Genomic DNA, 21,974 nt, shown 5'->3' with positions numbered 1-21,974 from the left:
TTAATATACTTAAAAAAACTATTTTGCTATCATAAACTTCGGAAATAAATCAAAGCTTAACAACTCGGCTAAAGCAAGTTTATTGGCAATAAAAATGCACAACTTTCTTCCTATTTAATCTACGTCAAAGTTCTCAACGTTTGCGAGATAGCCATTGGTGATATCAACTTAATATCTTTTTCCGTCCATTTTTATTAATTTGTGCTAAAACACTTTGCACTTCTTTCCAGAAATTAAAATCTTAAATGAATCACCCTGAATATAAATAAAATGCCTTATTTATCCTACCAATAATTACTACATATATTTAACAAAGTCAACCTATTGATATTTTTCTCCTTCAGAGTCGGTTCATGATTATGCTCGCCTCCAGTCAAAGTAATCGTTCGATTTTTCGTAGCAATTCGTGCCTTACACTTGTTTTTCTTTTGATTGCAGCACCAAAAACTGCCCCCTAAAGTCTTATGCTCCAAGGTGTATTCGTAGTTGTTGAGCACCAATTGCGGGTGCTTACGTCCGGGCAGTATGTAAATATCTAAAAATATTAAGTAGTATTAACTCCTTAATACCACAACTTTAAGTGCCTTTCTTAATACCACAGCACAAGATAAAATGATTGATTAGGTATACGCTACAATTGCTACATATACAAAATATTTAGAATATACAGCCCTGGTGGTATAATATAATAAAAAACTAACATTTGCTAATAAGTCATTATTAACCAACAAGGTCATCAGTTCCAAGTTAATTTATCTTACTTACCTGGCCATGAGCTTACTTGACTAAAAAAACCACTGAATTGGGATACAGGGTTCAATCAATCATGCGCGTTGAATCCTACCTTATGCTTACAACTCTTCCAGTGATCCAGACAAATAACTTACTGGACAAACCTCTAAATATATCTGAAAAATCCCTCTCAATATTACTACAGCCCCCTTAGTCCAATCCTTTTTTGTCTTTTATTCTTGATAATAATATTAAACAAAAAATGAGCAATAGATATCGAGTAAAAAGACCAGTACCTTCGTACAATAAGCACTACGGTCTAACAAATATGACTAAGAGCTTGCAGAGTTCACTCAAGACGTTGACAATGAAACTGGCTGAGGTTTAGGAGATTGTCCAATAGATTAGAATCCAGAAGAGCTAGCTAAGATCTCTAAAGCTCCATTACTGTCTAACAAGTTTCCATCTTAGTGAAAGATGACATATATTTTCTTGATCCTTCAAAAAAGAGAACCAGCAGCGAAGTATCATAATATGGTTATAAGTTGTGATCTTATTTTTCAGAAGCTGAAATATACTACAAGAAGAACTCAAGTTATTTCATAATGACAAATTGGATTTAGGAATGTAACATTTTATAGTTCAGGAAACAACTTCTTTCAGAGAATTAGCTGTAGTATACTTAACGGCTCCAGTTTTCCTTGGTATTTTTAATAATCTAGGAGCTAGACCACGCCGAAAAGCTGTAGACCCAGCAGTCTCTTAGCTATAGGGAACATATACGGACAATTTGAATTCATAAACGAAACACTGTATGTTTTAAGAATTAACTTTTAGAGACAACTGCAGTATCACTGGATTGTATTTCCAGCACCTTTAACCACAGATTCATCAAAGCAACGTTTCAAGAAATCAGCAACAGTAATCCAGCCGAAATGCTAGGGATGGAGAAGTGTAAGCAGGAAAGTCAAGAGCTGAAAAGCCTTAAAAAGAGACCTCATCTGTTGTTCAGCCTTGATGAACCTTCCAGATCAAGTAGGAAGTTTTACTTCCACTCGGCTATTTCGCATCTTAATGAAATTTAGCAAAAATTGTTATGATCTACCAAAAAACAAAACTAGTAAGATAATTGAAAAGTCTCGATCTGTATCAGTATCTCAGCTATAAGAGACAACGAAAGTTAGTGATTATCAGTTTCACCATCAGTTGCAGGGTTCACTCGAGCAAGAAAACTTGACGAAGTTGCTTTCGATGTAATCGATTATGACTTGTTAGTCGCCAAGTTAGATTTTTATGGTTGCAATGAAGTTGTTCTTCCTCTTTTTAAGTCCTATCTCTGGAATCGTACTCAACGAGTACGTATCAACAACAATTACTCCGATTCGAAAGACATAATTTCTGGAGTTCCTCAAGGATCGATTCTAGGACCTCTTTTGTTCTTTCTATATACTTCGGATCTTCCTTTAGTCGTAAAGAGCTCTGAGATGTACCAGTACGCTGACGATACTCAATTAATTCATTATTTCGATCCAGTTGACATAGAACGGGCTGCTGAAAGTATAAATAGAGACCTAAGCTTAATCTTGCGCTACTCGAAAAAACACAATCTTAATAGTAATGCCAATAAAATTAATGTTTTACTTTTTGCCAATAAAAATTGTCGTGCTAACTTTGAAAAAAAATATATACATTTAATATGATTATAACCCCTTGGCTTTTGCTAAGAGCGTCAAGATTCTAGGTTTAACTATTGATTCTTCTTTAAGATTCCAAGGACATATTAGTGCTGTCTTGCAGAGGTGCTCTACGCTAACAAACATATTTTAAATTTTAAGACAAGGAAAAACTCTTAGTATCGTTAGTGTTATCCATTTTAAATTACTCTTTATCGTTTACTATCCTTGTCTTGATAAAATAACCCAGCAGAAACTGCAACGTGTACAAAATACGTGTTGTCGATTTGTGTATAATTTAAGAAAATTTGATCATGTATTTATATACATCTATCGATTGCAGTGGCTAAAAATATAATTTCTTTTTAAGTTTCATTTTCTTACATTTATGTATCGGCTCTATAAAAACCGAAAGCCAAAATATCTGTTAGAGAAATTAATTCCAAGAAATGCGATTTATGATAGAGATATAAGACATAAGACTCTGACATTGCCACACCATAGCACAGTTCTTTTCTCACGTAGTTATACTTACATTGCCGTAACAATTTATAATCGATTTATACCTAATTTTTCAATTCCAATATCTCTCTTAATAAAGACATATTTATTTATTTATTTAGTTAAGAAGATTATCCAGTATCCAATAAATCAGAACCTACAGCTAGGATCTCTAAGGCTTTATTCCTTCCTATCAATTTCTATACTTTTGATAGACTATTGACAGAGAAGCAGAAATATCATAAGGAAATCCAAGAAAAGCAAAGACTCAGGAATGGTAAAACTTATCCTTAATCAAGCCTTACTAACTGTGTTGGCATGGGCTTTTCCACGACCAGTTTTCTTGCTCTCCTCAGTAAAACACTGTTTTTTGATGCAGTTACAAATTTTAATTAAATTGTGATAGAAATTTATATTCTAAGATTCTAACCGAATCAACAAAGAGCAAGGATGCAACGTGCATATACGACTTGAGTAAAAACTAAAGTGACTGCCGACCAGAATGACAGACAGACCCAGTGGCGGGGTTATTAAAATTATAGTGTACGTATATATAGGCATTGGTGTACTAATTTGCTCTTCAAAAAGAATAAGTCTAAGCACTAACCTTATAGATCAGAAGCTGCAGGAAATAGCCACGATCTGTATAGTTCTATTTCTACCTACCTATTTTCCATCCGATTTTTTTGATCTTCTGCAAAGGAGAGCCACAATCATACGAAAAAAAAGACACAAGACTACTGTGTGAGAATTTGAATATTATTCACGTAGGTTGATCTACTAGTATAAACAAATAATGGTTTAATCATACTTTTTGATAATATATAGCCTGTAATGCAACGTGTTCAAGGGTAATTCGAAATATTAAGTTTTTTTTATGTTTGTCCAACCAATGTGAAAATTATTCTTTTTCTAAATAAATATTAATGAATTACTTCTAAAATTTCAACTTTTCTGCACTTTTTCTATTCTTGATCAATCTGAATATTGTCTTTTTTATATTTGCTGACATAAGCAATTTAATTCATGGACCATATTCTTAAGTGTATGCACTCGATCAAGGGATAACGAAAACAGAAGACAGGTGTCTGAATGAATAGAGTAGTGAAGAAAAATTAAATTTCCGAAAGACTGCCCACAAAATATGTGCACTTTAAGGTTTTTTTTTAATTAAATCTTACTAAATATACACTTAGTGTCTAGCACCTTTTATTTTTTGTATTTTTTGTTGGTTGGTTTTTATTGTGCGTAAATTTTGCATAACTAGAAGATAAATCTATATTAAAGAACTAAAAACAACTGCTCAGCCTTAGGAAACATCGGGATATAAGTGCTCAACAGTTTTGATTTTTCAGACTTGAAATATATGGTTACGAACACTTCAGTATTTTCAGAAGAACAATTTGCAAACACATCGTATATTACAGCGAGCCAAGTAAAGGGTGTTTTTTTTAGAGGCGGAGAACTTTAAATTGAAATTAAACACAAAATATTTTATTGAAATGAACGAATTTGCTTTTATATTAAAGAATTTTTTTTGGCATTATTATTTAAAAATGATTTTCGGCATGTGACCCCCACGGCTGGCGTGTACGTCGCGTAATCTAGAGGTCCAATTTTCACACACTCTTTCCAGTACTGCAGGCTGTGTTTCGGCAATCACGCGTCGTATGTTGACTTCCAAGTGCTCAAGTGTTTCGGGTTTATCAGCGTAGACATGTGACTTAACATAGCCCCAAAAAAATTATCTAATGGCGTCAAGTCGCACGAACGAGCTGGCCAGTTTACAGATCCATTCCTTGAAATTATTCGTTGCTCGAATGTCTCTTGCAGTAAATAATTGTTTGGCGCGCTGTATGGCACGTGGCACCGTCCTGCTGAAACCACATTTCAGCAACGCCTGCAACGGCTTCCAATTGAGGCACAAAAAAGTTGGTTATCATGTTTCTGTATCGCTCACCATTTACTGTAACGTTCTGACCATCAGCATTTCTGAAGACATAAGGACCAATGATTCCACTGGCCCATAAAGCGCACCAAACGGTTAATTTTTCTGGATGTAACGGTTTTTTTCCAGTAGCTCGTGGATTCTCATCCCCCTAAATTCGGCAATTCTGCTTGTTTACATAGCCATTTAATCAAAAGTGTGCTTCATCACTGAACAAAATTTTCATATGAAATCGTGGATCAACAGCAATCTTTCCTTCCGCCCATTCAGCTAATGTACGGCGCAAAAGATGATCCTGGGGTTTCAACTCCTGAACAAGTTGAATTTTATATGCTCGCAATCCGAGATCTTTGCGCAAAATTTTCCATAAAGTGAATGGACATAAGTTCACTTGTTGAGAACGACGACGGATTGACATATTTGGATCATTATCAACACTATGCTGCACAGCAGCTATCGCTTGTTGCGTGAGGCACTGTACGGCGTCTTACGGGATGCGTATTGTCGACTAGAGTAAAAGTATTGCAAAACGATCAACAGTTTCTCGAATTAATCTCTCTGAAGGACGATTATGAGCACCATAAAACTCACGTAATGCCCGATGTGTTTCTCGAATAGAACCATGTCTTTCAAAATAAATTTGAACAATTTGGAAACGTTGCTCCGGCGTGAGTCTGTTCATGATGAATTGCCAAACCAAACTAATCTAAAAATAACCCAGAACTGTCAGGTCGGCTGTCATAAAAAACAGTGTTGCCAAATGAAAGTTCTCCGCCTCTAAAAAAACACCCTTTATAATATACAAATGGGTGGAGTCTTCCACCCATTGGGGTGTGTTCGTCTTCTTAATATTTCGAGGAATAAATGTTTCATTTAGAAAACTTTGAGACGATCAGAACTAAGTGATTTACAGTCAACTCGTAAAAGGAATGTTCTGATGACCATATTTATATACGTGATTGAAGTAGAATGATCGTTGCCCCTTCAGGGGTTAAACCGTTAGAGCGCAGCATGAAATTAATTCAAAAGGATGTTGGCCTTGGTTTAATTATTTAACAAAAACAAATATCTTTTAACCATTTATTTTAATACAACAATAATTGTGGCTTATTTATAAAGTCTAAAACTACGGCTTTTCTGGTCTAGGATAGCACTTAATAATTTCATCAACATCATCACAGGTCTTCATTGGTTTGCTTATACCATCCAAGCATTCCTTGATTGAATCGGCTTTATCCGCAATCATAGATCCAAGATTTTCCTATAAATTAATATTATTATTATAAAACATATTTTAATCTTAAAAAATCCTTACCTTTACTACAGAAGTGTCAATACTACCATCGCTCTTTATGAGTTTGATTTTGGTACCCAGGCATTGTACCATACACTTTTTGGGCTCAGGGATTTCTGTACCTACTTCTGCTTTCATATCATCTTTAGTTAGACCAGTTTTTTTGGCACACTCGTCTATACTGTCTTCCGAAAGAGTTTTGAAATACAATTCAGAGGGGGGAGGAGGAGGTGGAGGAGGAGTGCTTAGAACCTAAAAAAGATGGTGATATAAAATAAGCGAGATTTTTGAAGACTTTTGATTGTGCTTCTCTAGTTATCAAAGAAAGCTTCTAACAAAAAGAGGGAATAACCTCAACTACGGACGGGCTTAGATCATTACCTTGAGTGAGTAAGGCAACAACTACATTAAATAAAATTACACTGATTTTAGAAAGTTCCCTTAAAGCGACCTAAATTCTAACGAATATTGTACTTGTGTAGGCTAATAAGAAACTTAAGAGAGAATATTTCATTACCATTTACCAGGGCTGGAGAACATAATGACAAAAGGGAATGAAGTACTGGAAAATGATACAGCACACAAATAATACGAGGATTGGAAGAGATAGTGTCGACGTCTTTTGTGTTCACATTGTTCAGTTAGTAAGAAAAAAAATAGATATTCGGCTGATGTTTCAAAGTTGATGTTCATCCACATCAAGGATCCTCCCAATATTCTTCATGGGATAATTAATCGGTATATGCAATTTAAATTCAATGAGTGTTAATAAGGCTAGACTGCCTCTATTCTATCCTAATAGACGTGGAAAAATGAAGACCAAAACCCTGATCTCTACTTAACAATTAATCTAGCACGTGAAGTCCTACACAACAATGTGCATTGATTGCAATACAGAAAGCTGTATTTAATGAAAAGCCTTGGGAATATAGTGGTTTTCATTTTCATTTCACTCAGGCTAATGTAATGTAATCCCAAAGCTAAACCTATCATCAAATAAAACCCGAAGAGGACCAAGGTCCTTGTAATAGAAGAGTGCAAGGGTATACGATCCAGAAAACAGGCATATGGATCGAAAAAAACAATAATAAATAATCAGGATTTGTTGGGTTAAGGTCTGTTTAAAGATTAAGACCATCATCCTTTCCAAATTTCCCTTTTGATAGTAATCTAAAACAAGGTAGTTTTTTCAATAGGGTTTTTTCAGACAAGGGTCTACAGAATTGTATTTTAAAAACCAGTGCTTAGTGACAAATGATTTTCGTACACTTCGGTGCACTCTCATAGCATAATGCCCATTCATAATTGTCCTACTGAATGCACTTGTTACAAAACAACCGCAAAGCTTCGGTTCAGTTTTACACTAAGCTGAGCTTAGTTCAACTGATATAATAATAGTATTGCTGCTATAGCTGAAATGTTTGGGACGAGCATGATCAATCGACTCGAGCTTTGGATTTCCCTTATGACATAATGCGGCGTATTTTAAAGCGACATTTTGGATTGAAGGCTTACCAATAACACCTCTTCCAACAATTAAAGCGTCCTATTTAGAATAGTGTTCCTCCAGGAAGTATCTCGGTTTTAATTTCTAGTGACCAGTTTTAATACGTTAGTTTTGATAATTTAATTAGTTGTTGTTATGATATCAGCCACTTTATCTCTCATATACTCAATCATCGGCTGAAAGATATGTCTCACAAATATGAGGTCTTAGAAAGTCGTTCTCTTTCGAAGACCGTACTTTGGTTCTATCCTGAGGCTAGAGTGCTTTAGTGGTTCCCTTTAATACTCGATTTCTTAGTTCTACTCGGATTCCCTTGTAACCTGGTATTTTCGTGATCTACTTGATGAGAACAATCCGCTAATATAGTTAGTTCGAATTCGAAAAAAAAAATTTCTGAAAAAAATTGATACGTGGGGGTATACCCGAAAAACGAAAAGACCCAAATTTTGAAAATTCATATCTCGGCTTCTATGGGAGCTATCGGGAAAATTTCAACGGTGTTGTCTTAGTTTCGTCATTTTGAATTCAACGAGACCATCCGCAAGGTCGTAGCTTTTATAGTAGCCGAGATCTGGCATTTTTGATGCCCATTTTTGGCCTCAAAAACGAGGTCGAAAAAATACTGGATTTCTTAGTTCTGCTCGGATTCCCTTATAACCCGCTATTTTCGTGATCTACTTGATGAGAACAATCCGTTGGTATAGTTAGTTCGAGTTCGAAAAAAAAAATATTTTTCTGAAAAAAATTTATCCGTGGGGGTATACCCGAAAAACGAAAAAACCCAAATTTTGAAACTTGATATCTCGGCTTCTATGTAAGAATACTAAAGAAATTTTCTCTGTCTCCACTCCTCTTGAAGCTCCTCATAAGCGTCCCAATTTGGTATCATTCATCATTTTACAGATGATGACTAACCTTTGATATCATCTGCAAAAAGAATAAATTTACTGATGTAAATTTTAAACAAAAGAGGTCCCGGAGGTCCCACCACAGGCCATTGAAGTACCCCTTGTTTAATTTGCTATTTTTGAGATTTCTGATTATTGTAGTCTACGTACTGGGTTCGGTCAGAAAGATAAGGTTCAGTTTAGAGTTAAACTTCTGTTGACAAAATTGTAATGAGCTAGTTTTTTAAGAAGAATTGGGTGTGAAACACAATCAAACGCTGTCGGTAGATCATAGAAAGAGGCATACATATCCAAGCCACCCTCAAGAATGCCAGCTATTAATGGCAGGAGGTAATTAGTTAAGAAAAAGAGTTATTTTTTATGATAATCCACATTTATCAAAGAAGCATGAGCTTAGCACTATAAAGGTCTTGCCTGTAAATTTTTTTACAGTTGCTACAAGTGTTTAGGGATCAAATTAGGATTTTCTTCAAGGAAATAGAGCCTCTCTCATAAATACGTGATTTTATCAAAAATGGTCCTCAGATAAGAAGCACGGGTCATTCACAAAATCCCAGTCCACACCCTCAACGACTGGATCGCTTTCCACCTCCAGTTCCATCTCCTTTTTCTTTAGTTATAGATGAACCAGATGAGGTTTAACAGTCAATTCAAAATCAGTTCTTCTTCAAGACAAAATGTAAATTTCCGGCAATTTTTAGGTAGAGATACACCAACCTTTCCTGGTCCATCTATGTCAAATACCTTGTTCTCATCTTTCACCTCTAATTATCCAGAACCCACCGTGTTAAGACCCAAGCCGAAAGAGCAAAGGCATGGCTCTTCAACATCTATGCCTTTTTTTCAGAAAATTTACCCTATCCTCATCCGCACATTATATGTGAAGCCAGTCTCACCTGGGGCCATCCTTTAGTAAGACTACTGAGAACAGCTGGTCGCCAGGCAAGCTAGTTGAGTGGTCCAGGTGGATTAACTCAACCCCTTGAACTACTCTGGATTGTCATTTTAATTGTGCAAATTATCTCGCTATCCGTCAATTGGCATCAAAGATCAAGTGATTTGACAACGTCAGACTACTTCTTGTGAAATCACAGATCTACGCCATCAAACCGCAATTAATTAATGTTTTAGAAGTGAAGCGAACATGCGTCATTATTGGAATTGCAGCAGTTGTTCAAAAGAGTTCAAAGAGTTCAAGTGTGATTGACAAAAAGCACAAAAGAAAGGCCTAGCAGTTTTCAATGATCACAATATCAGTCCTTGTTGCTAAAAAAAAGTCTTGAGTTTCGAACATTGAGAAGCTAGGATTAGCATTGCCGTAAAACTATGGAACTATGCTTGATGAACTATGCCAAATGCTTATGTAGAAATGGCAAAAAAACACTTTTGACAATACTACTGTTCCCCTTTAATAAAATATCAAGCATTTTTTCCAAATGAAATATGATAATGTACTCTATAAAGAAGTAAATATTCAACGTTAAATGAATGTAAATAACGGATATTAGAGAAAAGGGCAACAACATCGCCACGCCGCTGGATCACATTATTGATGTTGCCGATGCAAGGAATCTTTACCAGTGACGTCGTAAAAAATATTTACATGATAAAAATTTATTAATAATAGATTATGCGTTAAATATAAATAATATTACCATTTATAAACTCTTAATGTAAAAAAAGCATTTTTATGGAAATGAAAGATTTTATAATTATTATAGATTTCTGCCAAGGTAACAAAAAAATATATAATCAGGCATATTAATAGAACCATGGACAAAATTCGATTTTTTATTCTTTAAAGCCTAGTAATATACAGGGAGTTTCAGAACTATGGGATCAAACTTCTAGGGGTTGTTCAGTGCAACAGTAGAATCCATTTGAGTATAGGAACCTATGTCCGGAAATCTGTCACTACGCCACTACGGCCCTAAGACGCGTTTAAATTTAGAAAAAATATGAATTACCTAAATAGGATCTGGTGCATTTATTTTTACCTTTTGTATATGATACCATCACAATAATTGTTCAAAATATCTTCCTTCAACCTCAATACACCGACTACACTAAAAATTTGATCCTCGTTTTGAATGATTTCAAATGCTGCTGTTATTCGTCCAATTAAGTCTAGCTCTGATTCTAATGGAGTTTCGTAGACTAAAGACTTTACATGTTCCCACAAGAAAAAATCGCGCGACGTTAAATCGGGTGACCTAGGAGGCCAAGAAACTGCTCCACCTCTAGCAATCCAACGGTGCCCAAACCGCTGAGCCAAATATTCGCGTACTTGTACAGCAAAGTGAGCCGGCGCTCCATCATGCTGAAACCACATTTGCTTTCTAGCGTTTAGTGGAACATTTTCAAGGAGTTATGGGAGAACTTCCTCCAAGAAACGCAGATAAATAGGTCCTGTTAACCGAAAGAGGCTTCATCGGTCCTCAAAACATATCGTAAAAAATTTGGTTGTGCAATGATGTGATCCAGAAGCCATCAACAAAATTGAACTCTAGGATGATAATCGGCTGCAGTCATACCTTGAACTTTCTGGAAGTGGTAAGGATGGAGTTGTTGCTCGTGTAATACCCGCCAGACAGAAGCGTTACTCGTATTCATATTCTTAGCGACGTCACGTGTACTATTTGATGGTTCATCGGCAACTCGCTGAAGCACCTCTTCTTCAAATTCGACCGTTCTTGCGGTTCGAGCAACACTAGTATCGTGCATTTTGGTCTTAAACATGCCTGTCTCAGCGAGCCGCCGATGAACCGCAATAAACTTTTTGTATCCAGGATGCTCTCGTTCGGGATAACGTTCATGATACAACCGCGATGCTGCTCGTGCATTGCAGTTTGTTGCTCCGTATGCCAAATGCATATCCGCCAATTCTTGATTGGTAAAGTTTTCCATTAGCAATAAAAAATGTTTAAAAATTGTAAGCTATAAAATTTTTAAACATGACATTGAGAATTGACATTGATAAGCCTTGATTTTAAACAATTGTTGTTATGGTATCAAGTACAAAAGGTAAAAATAAATGCAGCAAATCCTATTTAGGTAATTAATGTTTTTTATAAATTTTAACGCGTCTTAGGGCCGTAGTGGCGTAGTGACGCATTTCCGGACATGGGTTCCTATACTCAAATGGATTCTTCTGTTACACTGAACAACCCCCAGAAGTTTAATCCCATAGTTCTGAAACACCCTGTATAAGTATTTTACCAATACAATTTACAATCAAGTATATTAGGTTTTTTTTATTTAGGTTTATTTCTATCATCCCCTATTCTACGTTTATGATGGCGGCTCTCCCTTGATGTTGATGATTTTATGAACGTATCGGTTTTTACTTGTGAAAAGATCGGCTTAAATAATCTTTTTTCCTTTTTCAGTCTTTTAATGTTCATGAGCCATCTCCTACTATAAGCAACACGATGATCTGATATCGTTTTGCCCTTATAATAATAAAAAATCCAAACTACCTTTACAAGACCTCATTGGTTATAGACAATACTTTGAAACAATTGTGATATGCCAACATTGTAATTTATTAAAAATTATGTATTTATTGTAAAGGATTTAATATAGTGAAAAATGCATTGTCTCATTGAATTGGTTTTAATTGGTATTTATGAGAGGTATTCTTGGTATTTTTTCTAATTAAATTGTTTTAACCCTCAGCTACTATCGATGGGTCCTGAGGACCCAACGAGTCTTTTACTTTGTCATATTTCTTAGGAATTTTATTTTTGCGGGTTGTCCGTCCCTGTACTCTCCTACTTTAAGAATTGTTTCGCAATGCAAGTAAACACGCGTCAGTCAGATTTAGCGGTGCTGAGCAGTAGGTCGACTGGGTCCTCAGGACCCGTCAGTAGTGAATTTGTGAACATAGTTTTAATAATTTATCTCCTAGTTTGTGTCAGAACAAGGTGTTATTTTTTCAGTGTTTGAATATTGTACAGGTAGGTGATTTTTTTGTTCTACATTATAGGGGTAAGGGTTAAAAAATTGGCTCAAAACTATTACACTAACCTACATAGTTATTTCAAGTTTTTCATATACAGGGTGTTCTGGACTCTCTAGGTTGTTTAGGTTTTTTTTTGTATAAAGCAATGAATGATGGATTTGATAATATTTATATGGATGGGCCATGTATTTTGTTGTTATTATAGGATCTATATACAGGGAGCGTAAATAGTAAAGGAATATGGTATAATAATATGAATTCGTAAGCATATGCTTTTTTTGCACCATACGTCTTACTTTCATAGAATCTTCATCCAGAATAAATTAGTATCACCTAAATTTTTTTTATTTTCAGTATAATGGCGTGCAGTTCACAAGGTTTGTCAAAGAAACAGTTGGAAGAAATTTTAAACGACGAGCAGTTTTGGGAAGAAGATGCTGTGGATGAAAATTCCGACCAGGAGGATGAATCGAATAATACGGTTTTGAACGAAGTTACTATATTGAAAGAACTAGAGACCTTTGCCGATCAGAGTGACCTGGATGATGACGAGGAAATTTTCAGCGACCACAACACTGCCAGTGAGCAAGAGATTTCAGACTCGGACGAAGAAGAGCTTCCAATTAGAAATGCTTGGTATGGGAAAGATTTCACCAAATGGTCAAAAACGCCAATTATAAGGAGGCGCACGGCAGCTCATAATTTAATTACTGTTTTACCAGGACTTAGAGGGACTGCTCGAAATGATCCTCCGTCAACACCCCACGAGGCTTGGCGTTTACTGCTAACTGATGATATGCTAAGAAAAGTAGTTACTTATATTAATATAAAAATAGGTATGTGTCGAGAAAAATATCGAAAGTTTCGAAGATACCCATATTTAAAAAAAAAATTTAGACCTGCATTTACGAACGATACCACCTTATCCGAAATGAGAGCATTTTTGGGCCTCTTATATTTACAAAGAATTTTTAAGTCTGGTCATGAGGACATTAGATCAATGTGGGCGACAGATGGAACTGGGAGCCCTATTTTTCGAGCCACAATGAGCCTTGCTCGGTTTTCATTTCTATTAAGTTGTGTCAGGTTTGATGACGTTACCTCTAGAAAAGAAAAGATTAAAACAAATAAATTGGCTGCAATATCGCGAGCTTTTTGATGAATTTGTAAGAAATTCTAAGTTATCCTTTAGCCCCGGATATTATCTAATAGTTGATGAGATGCTAATACCGTTTCGGGGTAGATGTTCGTTTCGAATGTTTATTCCCAACAAACCGGCCAAATATGGCATTAAAGTTCAAATTTTGGCAGACGCAAAGACTCATTATAAGGTGAATGCAGAAATATATTCCGGTGCTGAAATAAAAACCGTTGAACCGAAATCTAAGCTATCCAATCCAACAAGAGTTGTTTTACGACTAGCGCAGTGTATTGATAGCACTAAAAGAAATATAACTTTGGACAACTAGTATAGCTCAGTTGAACTTCTTGAAGCACTTAAAGACAAAAAATTTACATATGTTGGGACATTAAAGAAAAATAAAAGAGCCATACCTCCTGAATTTTTGCCTCATAAGAACAGACCTGTTCATTCTTCAATTTTTGGATTTTCTTTATCTAATACCATAGTCTCTCACGTACCAAAAAAAGGAAAAAGTGTCATTTTACTTTCCAGAATGCACCACAGCTCTTCAATAAACCAGGATACACTAAAGCCAGAAATCATTCATTTCTATAACGAAACAAAATCAGGAGTAGATGCTTTAGATGCAAAGTGTGCATTATACTCAACGAGAAGAACAAATCGGTGGCCAGTAGCCATTTTAAATATTGCCAGTGTCAATTCTCGGGTAATATACCAATTTTCAAAAGGTGGTGAAGAAATTCCACGATATAACTTCATCAAACAACTTGGAATGCTGTTAAACACTTGCGTTCTAGAATGGACAACCCTAAGGTGCCCTTGAAAATCCGCAATCTTATAGCTGATATTTTGCACATCGAAATTCCAGTTGAAGAGGTAGTCACAGAACCTACAATCAAGAGCAAACGGAAAAGATGTAGCATTTGTCCCGCCAAAAAGGACAGAAAGACAGCCATTAATTGTGATGCAAAACACCAATTTGTGATCAGTGTTGCAAAAAAATTTGTCCTAAATGTTTAGATAAGTAGATTTCTTATTTTTTTATGCTAGTAGGTTTGTTTTACTATTTTCGGTAATAAAAATTAAGATTTTTGCATTTTTTCATTTTTTTCATACGTCGATAGTACCAGTGTAATTACAATTGCTAGATAGTAGCTGAGGGTTAAAGGCCTTTAAGAGTATTTTTAACACAGTTTTTAAAAACCGCGTATTATAATAGTTTTCTGTTACTTAATTTTTGAAATAAATTTGAATTTGAATATATATTTTGGACATTTATTGGAGCGTTCTGTATCGATTTTACCTTAAAGAATGATGTCAAATCTATTAGTTCGAGATGATAATAGATACATGGTTAGAAAAACCTTTGAAACCAAACTATGGATTTAAAAATGAAAGAAAAACCCAATGCATGGTAAAAAATAAAAAATAAATAAATAGTGTTTAAAATGCCAAAAAAAATACAAAACTTGATTTATTGCTAATTTTTACGAAGTACTAAAGAGTGTCACACATACCAATCCTATAAAATGTTTTTATACTTACATTTAAAACGAAACACGAAAAGCAGGCAACAAACAGCAAAAATTCACACTTAATCAACATGTTGAAGCTGTTCAGAAATAAAATTTGAACAAACTAATAAATGCATCTAATTTTTCGGTATAACATCTCTCCTTTATATACCTGCAAGTGATTCATACGTTTCATCGAAATAATGATTTTGATATTGTTATATTATGTATTTAATTTCATAATCACACATCCTTCCGTTCAGGAGGTGTAAAAGGTTACTTTTCAAAGTCACCCGCTCATTATTGCTGCAAATGTGTTTTTTATCCATCATTTAATTTAATTAAAAAATAACAATTACTGGGATAAAAATATGCTTATCGAAGGTAATATCAAGGATATATTATTGTACATAACATAGATTTGGTTTTCTGTGAAAAACACTTTAAGTCTTTATTTAGAGAGTAACAAATTAGCAGAATAAATTAAAATTATTATGCAAATTTAAAGTATTTGTTAAGACGGTGCTCAGCCACAAGATAAAACAGAAAATAAACGTAACATGATATAGAAGAGAAAATGAAATTTTATCACATAAATAACTTAAAAGGGGATGTATAGAAGTGTATTATACGATATACAAAACACGTAACGTAGTCCCTTCTCTTTAGACATGCCAAATAACGCATACAAGAAATTTCTTGTAATAGCACCTGAATCCTATGCTCATGAAGTCTAAGCAAACATGGCTTATACACAATAACGCAATAGTCCAAAAGTGACAATATTATCGATTCAGTTAGCTTTAACTTAATGTTTACGTCTAATATGAATTTGAACCTGTAAGTACATTTTAGTCCACTATAACATAAATGTAAGACATTAGTTATATGATTTTAAGCCGATCCTGGTGGTAAAACGTAAAACGTCCAAGTTTTTAAAAATCAGATAATATCAGACTGATATGTGAGGTATGATGTATACATAAATGTTTTATATCTTCAAATGGTTTAATATAGACCGCACATTTAGGTAAGCGATTTTATAAGTTAGATCGGTCATCTACCACATCATATTCGAGCAAAGACACCTAAGATTAAAAATAAGTGGAAAGATTTCAGAATTTATCTACAAATTAAAAATATGAAAAATGTCTAGAAGAATTAAAAAAAATAAAAAAGAAAAAAAATCTTTATCACAGACACAAATCCCTATTTTATTACCTAGAAAATTAAACTAATAGCTGTGAGCAGTTAATAACGAGGAGTAAATATTAAAAAACAATATAAAAGAATGCAATACTTTAAGATTTCTTAGTTAAAACTCCAAACCTTCTGGAATAAGATATTTTCTAAAGTTTTCTTCAATAACTTCTTTCCTTAATATATTTCTAATCTAGTAAGTAGTCTTAGAAATTGTACCAAAACTGGGCGAATTTTTCCCGCTTGATAAGGCCCTATACTATACGGTGACACTTCTCAAAATCCCTTGTTGATAAAGATATTATTAATGGCAAATAAATTCAAAAGTTGTGTCAGAAGTATGATATTCAGTATTGTTGTGAAGCGGACGTAATATTTTTAAGTGTGAAGGTAGCTTTAGTGTTAGCTAACAATGTGAGGGTAACCTAAGGTGTCAATGTTGACAAATGTACTGCACATGTCTTTCATGATTTCCATGACTGGAATAAAGAAAATAATAATAATAATAATAATAATAATAATAATAATAATAATAATAATAATAATAATAATAATAATAATAATAATAATAATAATAATAATAATAATAATAATAATAATAATAATAATAATAATAATAATTCGTTTATTAGGACCAACAATATTAACCAAAAATACATAATGGCCAAAGCAAACACATAATTTAAAATCATAGAACCATAAAATACTTAGAATAAGTTTAAAATGTAAAACAGAAATACAGAGATAAAAATAGAAACACAAAGCAAAAACAGCAAACAAAAACACAAGAAATCAAAAAAAAAAAATACAATAACTCAACACGTAATTTAAAAACCGTGTTTTAAGAAATCACAGCTATTTAAGAGATCCAATTAGACAAGCTTACCCCTATAATTCAGTTAGAGCCTATTTGTTCAACAATCAGAATTTGTTTAAGTCATTTTTTAAAGTTCAACAGCGAAGTGTTTGAAAATGACGGTGAAAATAGGTTTATAGTTTTAGCCGCACAATATGAAAATGATCTTTTAAATATTTCTTTTCGATGTCTAGGTATGGACACTTTATCATTAAAACGCAAAGGTCGATTACAAGCATCAACTCTAAATTCAAGTTTCTCAAAAAGATATCCTGGTTTTTTTGTTTTAAGAATTTTAAAGCAAAATGTATTCATGTGTAGTTTTCTACGATTGTACATGTTAAGCCATTTTGATTTACGTAAAAACGGTGAAATGTGTTCGTGTCTACGGACGCCATAAATTAAACGTAAACATGAATTTTGTACTTTTTGAATCCTTCTAGATTCAAAACTATCAAGACAAGGCCCATAAATAACATCACAGTGATTGAAATGGCTTAGCACTAACGAATCACATAGCAATAATTTAATATCTTTTTGTAAAAAATGACGACTAGAATAAATAAGACGAAAAGTTGAATAAGCTTTTTTCAATTTTGAAGTTATATGTTCCCGAAACCGCAAATCACTATCTATTTCCAATCCCAAACTCTTGGCATGTTTTACACAAGGTATATTCACATTGTCAATTTTAAGACTTAGGCGCTCCTGGGCAACTTTTTTTGACACTTCATTAACAAAAATAATAAAATTTGATATGGCAGGATTAATTTTTAAATTATGATCAGCGGAGGTTTGACAAACTCTGGGTCAAAGTTTATAGGGTTTAAGGGGTTTAAGGGTTTTAGGGGTCAAGGTTTATATTCTCGTTAGCAATGTCGACTTCACGTATATTAAAAGAATAGTAGAGCTGAGTATCATCAGCGTAAAGATGGTAATTGCAAAACTAAAGACCGTCAATAAAATTACAAGTATAAATTGTATAAAGGAGAGGACCCAATATGCTTCCTTGTGGTACCCCAGCAATAACTTGAAGACAGTCATCAAAAAATAGAGATGAACCTTTGGGTTTGGCCTTGGGTGCAACCAAGTAGGAGCACGTTTTATTTCTTTTACGTAACCCATCACGTATTTAATCGTGCATTTAAATAAAATCAATAACAAGAATATCTCCAGAAGTTGTTCTTGGTTCTCCCTAGGAGCGTCGGTATAAATAAGATATAAATAGTTTTCTACGAACAATCTATAGTTAAATATAAAGGGTCTGCATAAAATCACGGCTTGATGTTACGGAAAGCTTTGATGCGGACGGTTTAGCTACACCTTTAGGCTTATAAAACCCTGAAAAGGGAGAATCCATTTTTTCTTGTTCCCTTTTGATTTAGGTGCTGTCTATTTTAGAGGATGATTCTGAGGATACATCTCTCAGCTTTTACCTCCGCATCTTCTCTCAAGTGGCAATCCAAAACACTGAATATTTAAGTAAAATTCATAAGCTAACACAGCTTTAGTAAAACACGAAACTTCATTAAAAAACTGTGGTCAGGACTCAATTGCAATAAAAATCAAACCAAAGAAGTAAAGCGTATATTTTTGTACAAGAACTGCCTAATAATAGTAACTGTTTTATTATCAGAAATAAAGAATATGTCAAATATAGGTACAACATAGCCAATTTTTTATATAGGTATTTACATTTACATTTAATGCAAACAGCATTATGGTCTACTAAAGTACGTTGCCACATAAACATCCTGCGATTTTAGCTTATCCAAACTTCCACGATACGGAGGTGGATGGGTATGTTCAATATCTTTTATATAAATGGTGTTTCCCAGCGAATATATTCTCGCCCTACAGGATTTCGTGGTCTCACTGGAGCATGCCCATAAAGTTTTATTTGAAACTCTGGATTTGTATCTATAGATGTAGTTTTTTCTTATCATCATGGGGTTTTTCACTTTTACGAAGAAATGAATTTTTTCTGAAAGAAAATATTTAGGCATTAGTTCGTTGCACTATCGGAAGTAGCATTGGTAAAAATCAAAATCATATTATTGTAAAAAACGGATAATTTATTGCTTACAATGTGACGATTTTTTATACTTGGGGTCTAGAAACATAAACGTAAGAAGCAGAGAGTATGCTGGGATCCCCTTTGAATGTAGGCTCGTGAGTGTGCTTGGTCTCTCGAAATTCCAACTTGTTTTGCTGCGTATAGAATTTGGCTCTACATTTATTTGAGTCTTCTTTAATGCAACACCATAAGGTTTTGGCTCCAAATCGTTTTTTCATGCGAAACTCATAGTTGTTAATTACTATGCCAGGGTTTTTTCTTCTGAGAGTGAAGTAGATTAATTCTAAAAAAAAAGAATGTTGAACACTTTTCTATATATAGTAAACTAGTTTTTTTCAAATTTAATTCAGATATTTAGAACTTACATCGAAGTATTGGAATAGCTGCTATATCAGTTTAAGCAGAATAAAATAGACATTAATCTATTTGGAATGCTTTATTTAAAAAAATAGCTTTTCTGAATAATTTCTCATCAGTTACGTTATTTATATAATCAGTACATGTTATTTATATAAAACAAAACTGTCGCCTACTACCTTGTGTGATTACTTTAATAAGTACATACATGGATTATGTGCATCTATATACGAAACATTAACAATATGAGACTGGAGACCTGCGTAGCTGTCTTTAAATGTAGGCGCATGAGTGTGTTCTTTTTTCAATATTATATGTCCTGTTTGAGTTATGGCTCGAGCATTACAATGGAAACGATCGATACCAGAGCACCTCCAAGCAGTTGTAGAGGTATTAGTGGAATTCCTTTTTCGGTGAATCTTGAATTCATAGCCGTTAACGATCATTTTTGGGAACTTTCGGCCGGGTGCAAAATATATCACTGAAATATATGTAAATAATTTTACTAGTAACAAGAGGTTGAAAAAGTTGATAATCGTCAAAACTACGAGACGATGTTTTTGAAAAAAATTTCTTATAAACGAATTAAATGAAATAACAAGACTTTCCTTGATATTTGCTATATTCGCACTATTATATTGGTTTCTTAAGTTAGTTAATTTTTGTGTAATTGTTGTGTTTAAAAACAACTTATTAATTATATAAAATCTATTTTATATTCAAATAATACAATATATATAAAGTATATTTATATTGCAATCGCTTATATACACATTAATATCCTTTACACTTAAAATAAGATATTAGGGAAAAGAGACATCACCTTAAAATACTAAACAGTTTGTCTATACTGAATTGAAATGTAAAATAAAACATATTTTCTTTAGATATTTGACAATTTTTCAAATCCTTATTAATTTCTATAGGTTAAAACATTATTTTTCGAAAGTCTTCCCTTTAAATACACAATATTAACATAATGTTCCTCGAGATCGTTGTAATCACCTTGGAAAGTTCGCTCGTGTGTATGCTGCATGTTTTTTAATAAAACCCTATGTCCCTCGGTTAACATTCTCACTTTACATCTATCGCTATTATTACGTTTACATCTCCATCTATTTCTTTCCGGTAACTGGGATGATCCCTCTAACTTAAACTCATATCCGTCCACTACTATCATTGGGAATTTTTTGCCTTTTGTGAAATAAATGACTAGAAATAAAACAAGTTGTTAATAAATTTATTATTTATGACTGTTTTTATTATAAACTATATACGTAAAATTTGACGTTCTTACTTCAGTTACATAGTCTGCTTTTCAAATATAATTGTATGCCTAAAATGTAGCCAGTTATAATAACAATTATTAAACGTACAAAATGTGTACCATATGCATTTAAGTTATGCCTGAAATGAAGCATTCAAAAGTCAATGTAGCCAATTTTGACTTGTTTGCACGTTTTAAAGGGTTCATTATCATTATTTACTTCGTATTACATATTTTTCGTAACTACATTTTGCCCCTCCCCCTGTAGTTAGATGGTTATCAGAGATCTGAAGTCACCAAATGACAATACTGTTGAGAGGCAAGTACATCAACTGAAATTCTCTGGTAGTTCAAATAAACTGCAAGTTAGTGACGTTCATGATATTGAAAGCATTGGCTTTGAAAATCGGTGAAAATCGCAACATAAACAAATTTAACTACAGAAGCAAATGACGATGTGCTGGAGTCCCGGAGTATTATGATCTCTGAGATCACACTTGACAACGAAAATGGTAAACGAAAAAAACCCTAATGAAAATGAATGAAAGGCAGTTACTCGTAAGAAGAAATCAAGAGCTGATCCGAATAACTACAATAAAGAAGAATAGAGAAACTGGCACAGGGTTGATAGTCGCAGATAAATCAAATCCAGTCTGGCTATTTATATCAGACTTATATGCACAAACAAATCCTGATAAAATAAAATCATATTTACATGAAAATGGAGTAACAGCGACTATATGTGATAATTTAAAAACTAAGATTGAGCACAAATAGATCGAAGCTTTTAGCCAACAGGTGTAGTGGCTACTGATTTTTAAAGTCTAAAGAACATAGGGCTTCAAATGAGGAGAACACAAGTTTGCACATAGGCAACAAATGTGCTCAATTTATCAGAACATATAATCTGTTAAGGAACAAGACAAGCGTGACTCAGGTTTTAGTTACAAGGTTTTAAACAAAGTCCGGTTCTTTAACGTAGAGAGAGTCGTAGAAATTTGTGGCAAAAATATACATGAACTAAATTTTTAT

At 33.7% G+C, this 21,974-nt stretch overlaps 2 protein-coding genes across 2 annotated transcripts in view; both read right to left on the bottom strand.

Moving 5' to 3' along the window:
- Positions 1-21,974, bottom strand: part of LOC126744810 (glutamate receptor ionotropic, kainate 2-like) — a 504,704-nt gene that overhangs the window by 34,682 nt on the left and 448,048 nt on the right. The gene's annotated exons all lie outside the window — the stretch shown is intronic.
- Positions 5,921-15,377, bottom strand: LOC126744812 (uncharacterized). The gene is made up of 3 exons (XM_050452375.1): positions 15,217-15,377; positions 6,170-6,400; positions 5,921-6,115 (listed from the first exon to the last, which is right to left on the bottom strand). The coding sequence occupies exons 1-3, from the start codon at positions 15,274-15,276 to the stop codon at positions 5,981-5,983; spliced, it is 426 nt and encodes a 141-aa protein (XP_050308332.1). The 5' UTR covers positions 15,277-15,377; the 3' UTR covers positions 5,921-5,980.

This window comes from Anthonomus grandis, chromosome 14 (assembly GCF_022605725.1).
Source record: "Anthonomus grandis grandis chromosome 14, icAntGran1.3, whole genome shotgun sequence".
Lineage (NCBI taxonomy): Eukaryota > Metazoa > Arthropoda > Insecta > Coleoptera > Curculionidae > Anthonomus > Anthonomus grandis.
The sequence above is the reverse complement of the archived record's forward strand: the minus strand, read 5'-3'. Positions and strand labels throughout refer to the sequence as shown.

Excerpts from the sequence above, each read along its gene's own strand:
- LOC126744812 (XM_050452375.1), bottom strand. The coding sequence starts at position 15,276 with ATGTTGATTAAGTGTGAATTTTTGCTGTTTGTTGCCTGCTTTTCGTGT. Across the intron at positions 6,401-15,216 it reads TTTCGTGTTTCGTTTTAAAT|GTTCTAAGCACTCCTCCTCC; the intron begins GTAAGTATAAAA and ends CATCTTTTTTAG. Across the intron at positions 6,116-6,169 it reads TTGACACTTCTGTAGTAAAG|GAAAATCTTGGATCTATGAT; the intron begins GTAAGGATTTTT and ends ATTAATTTATAG.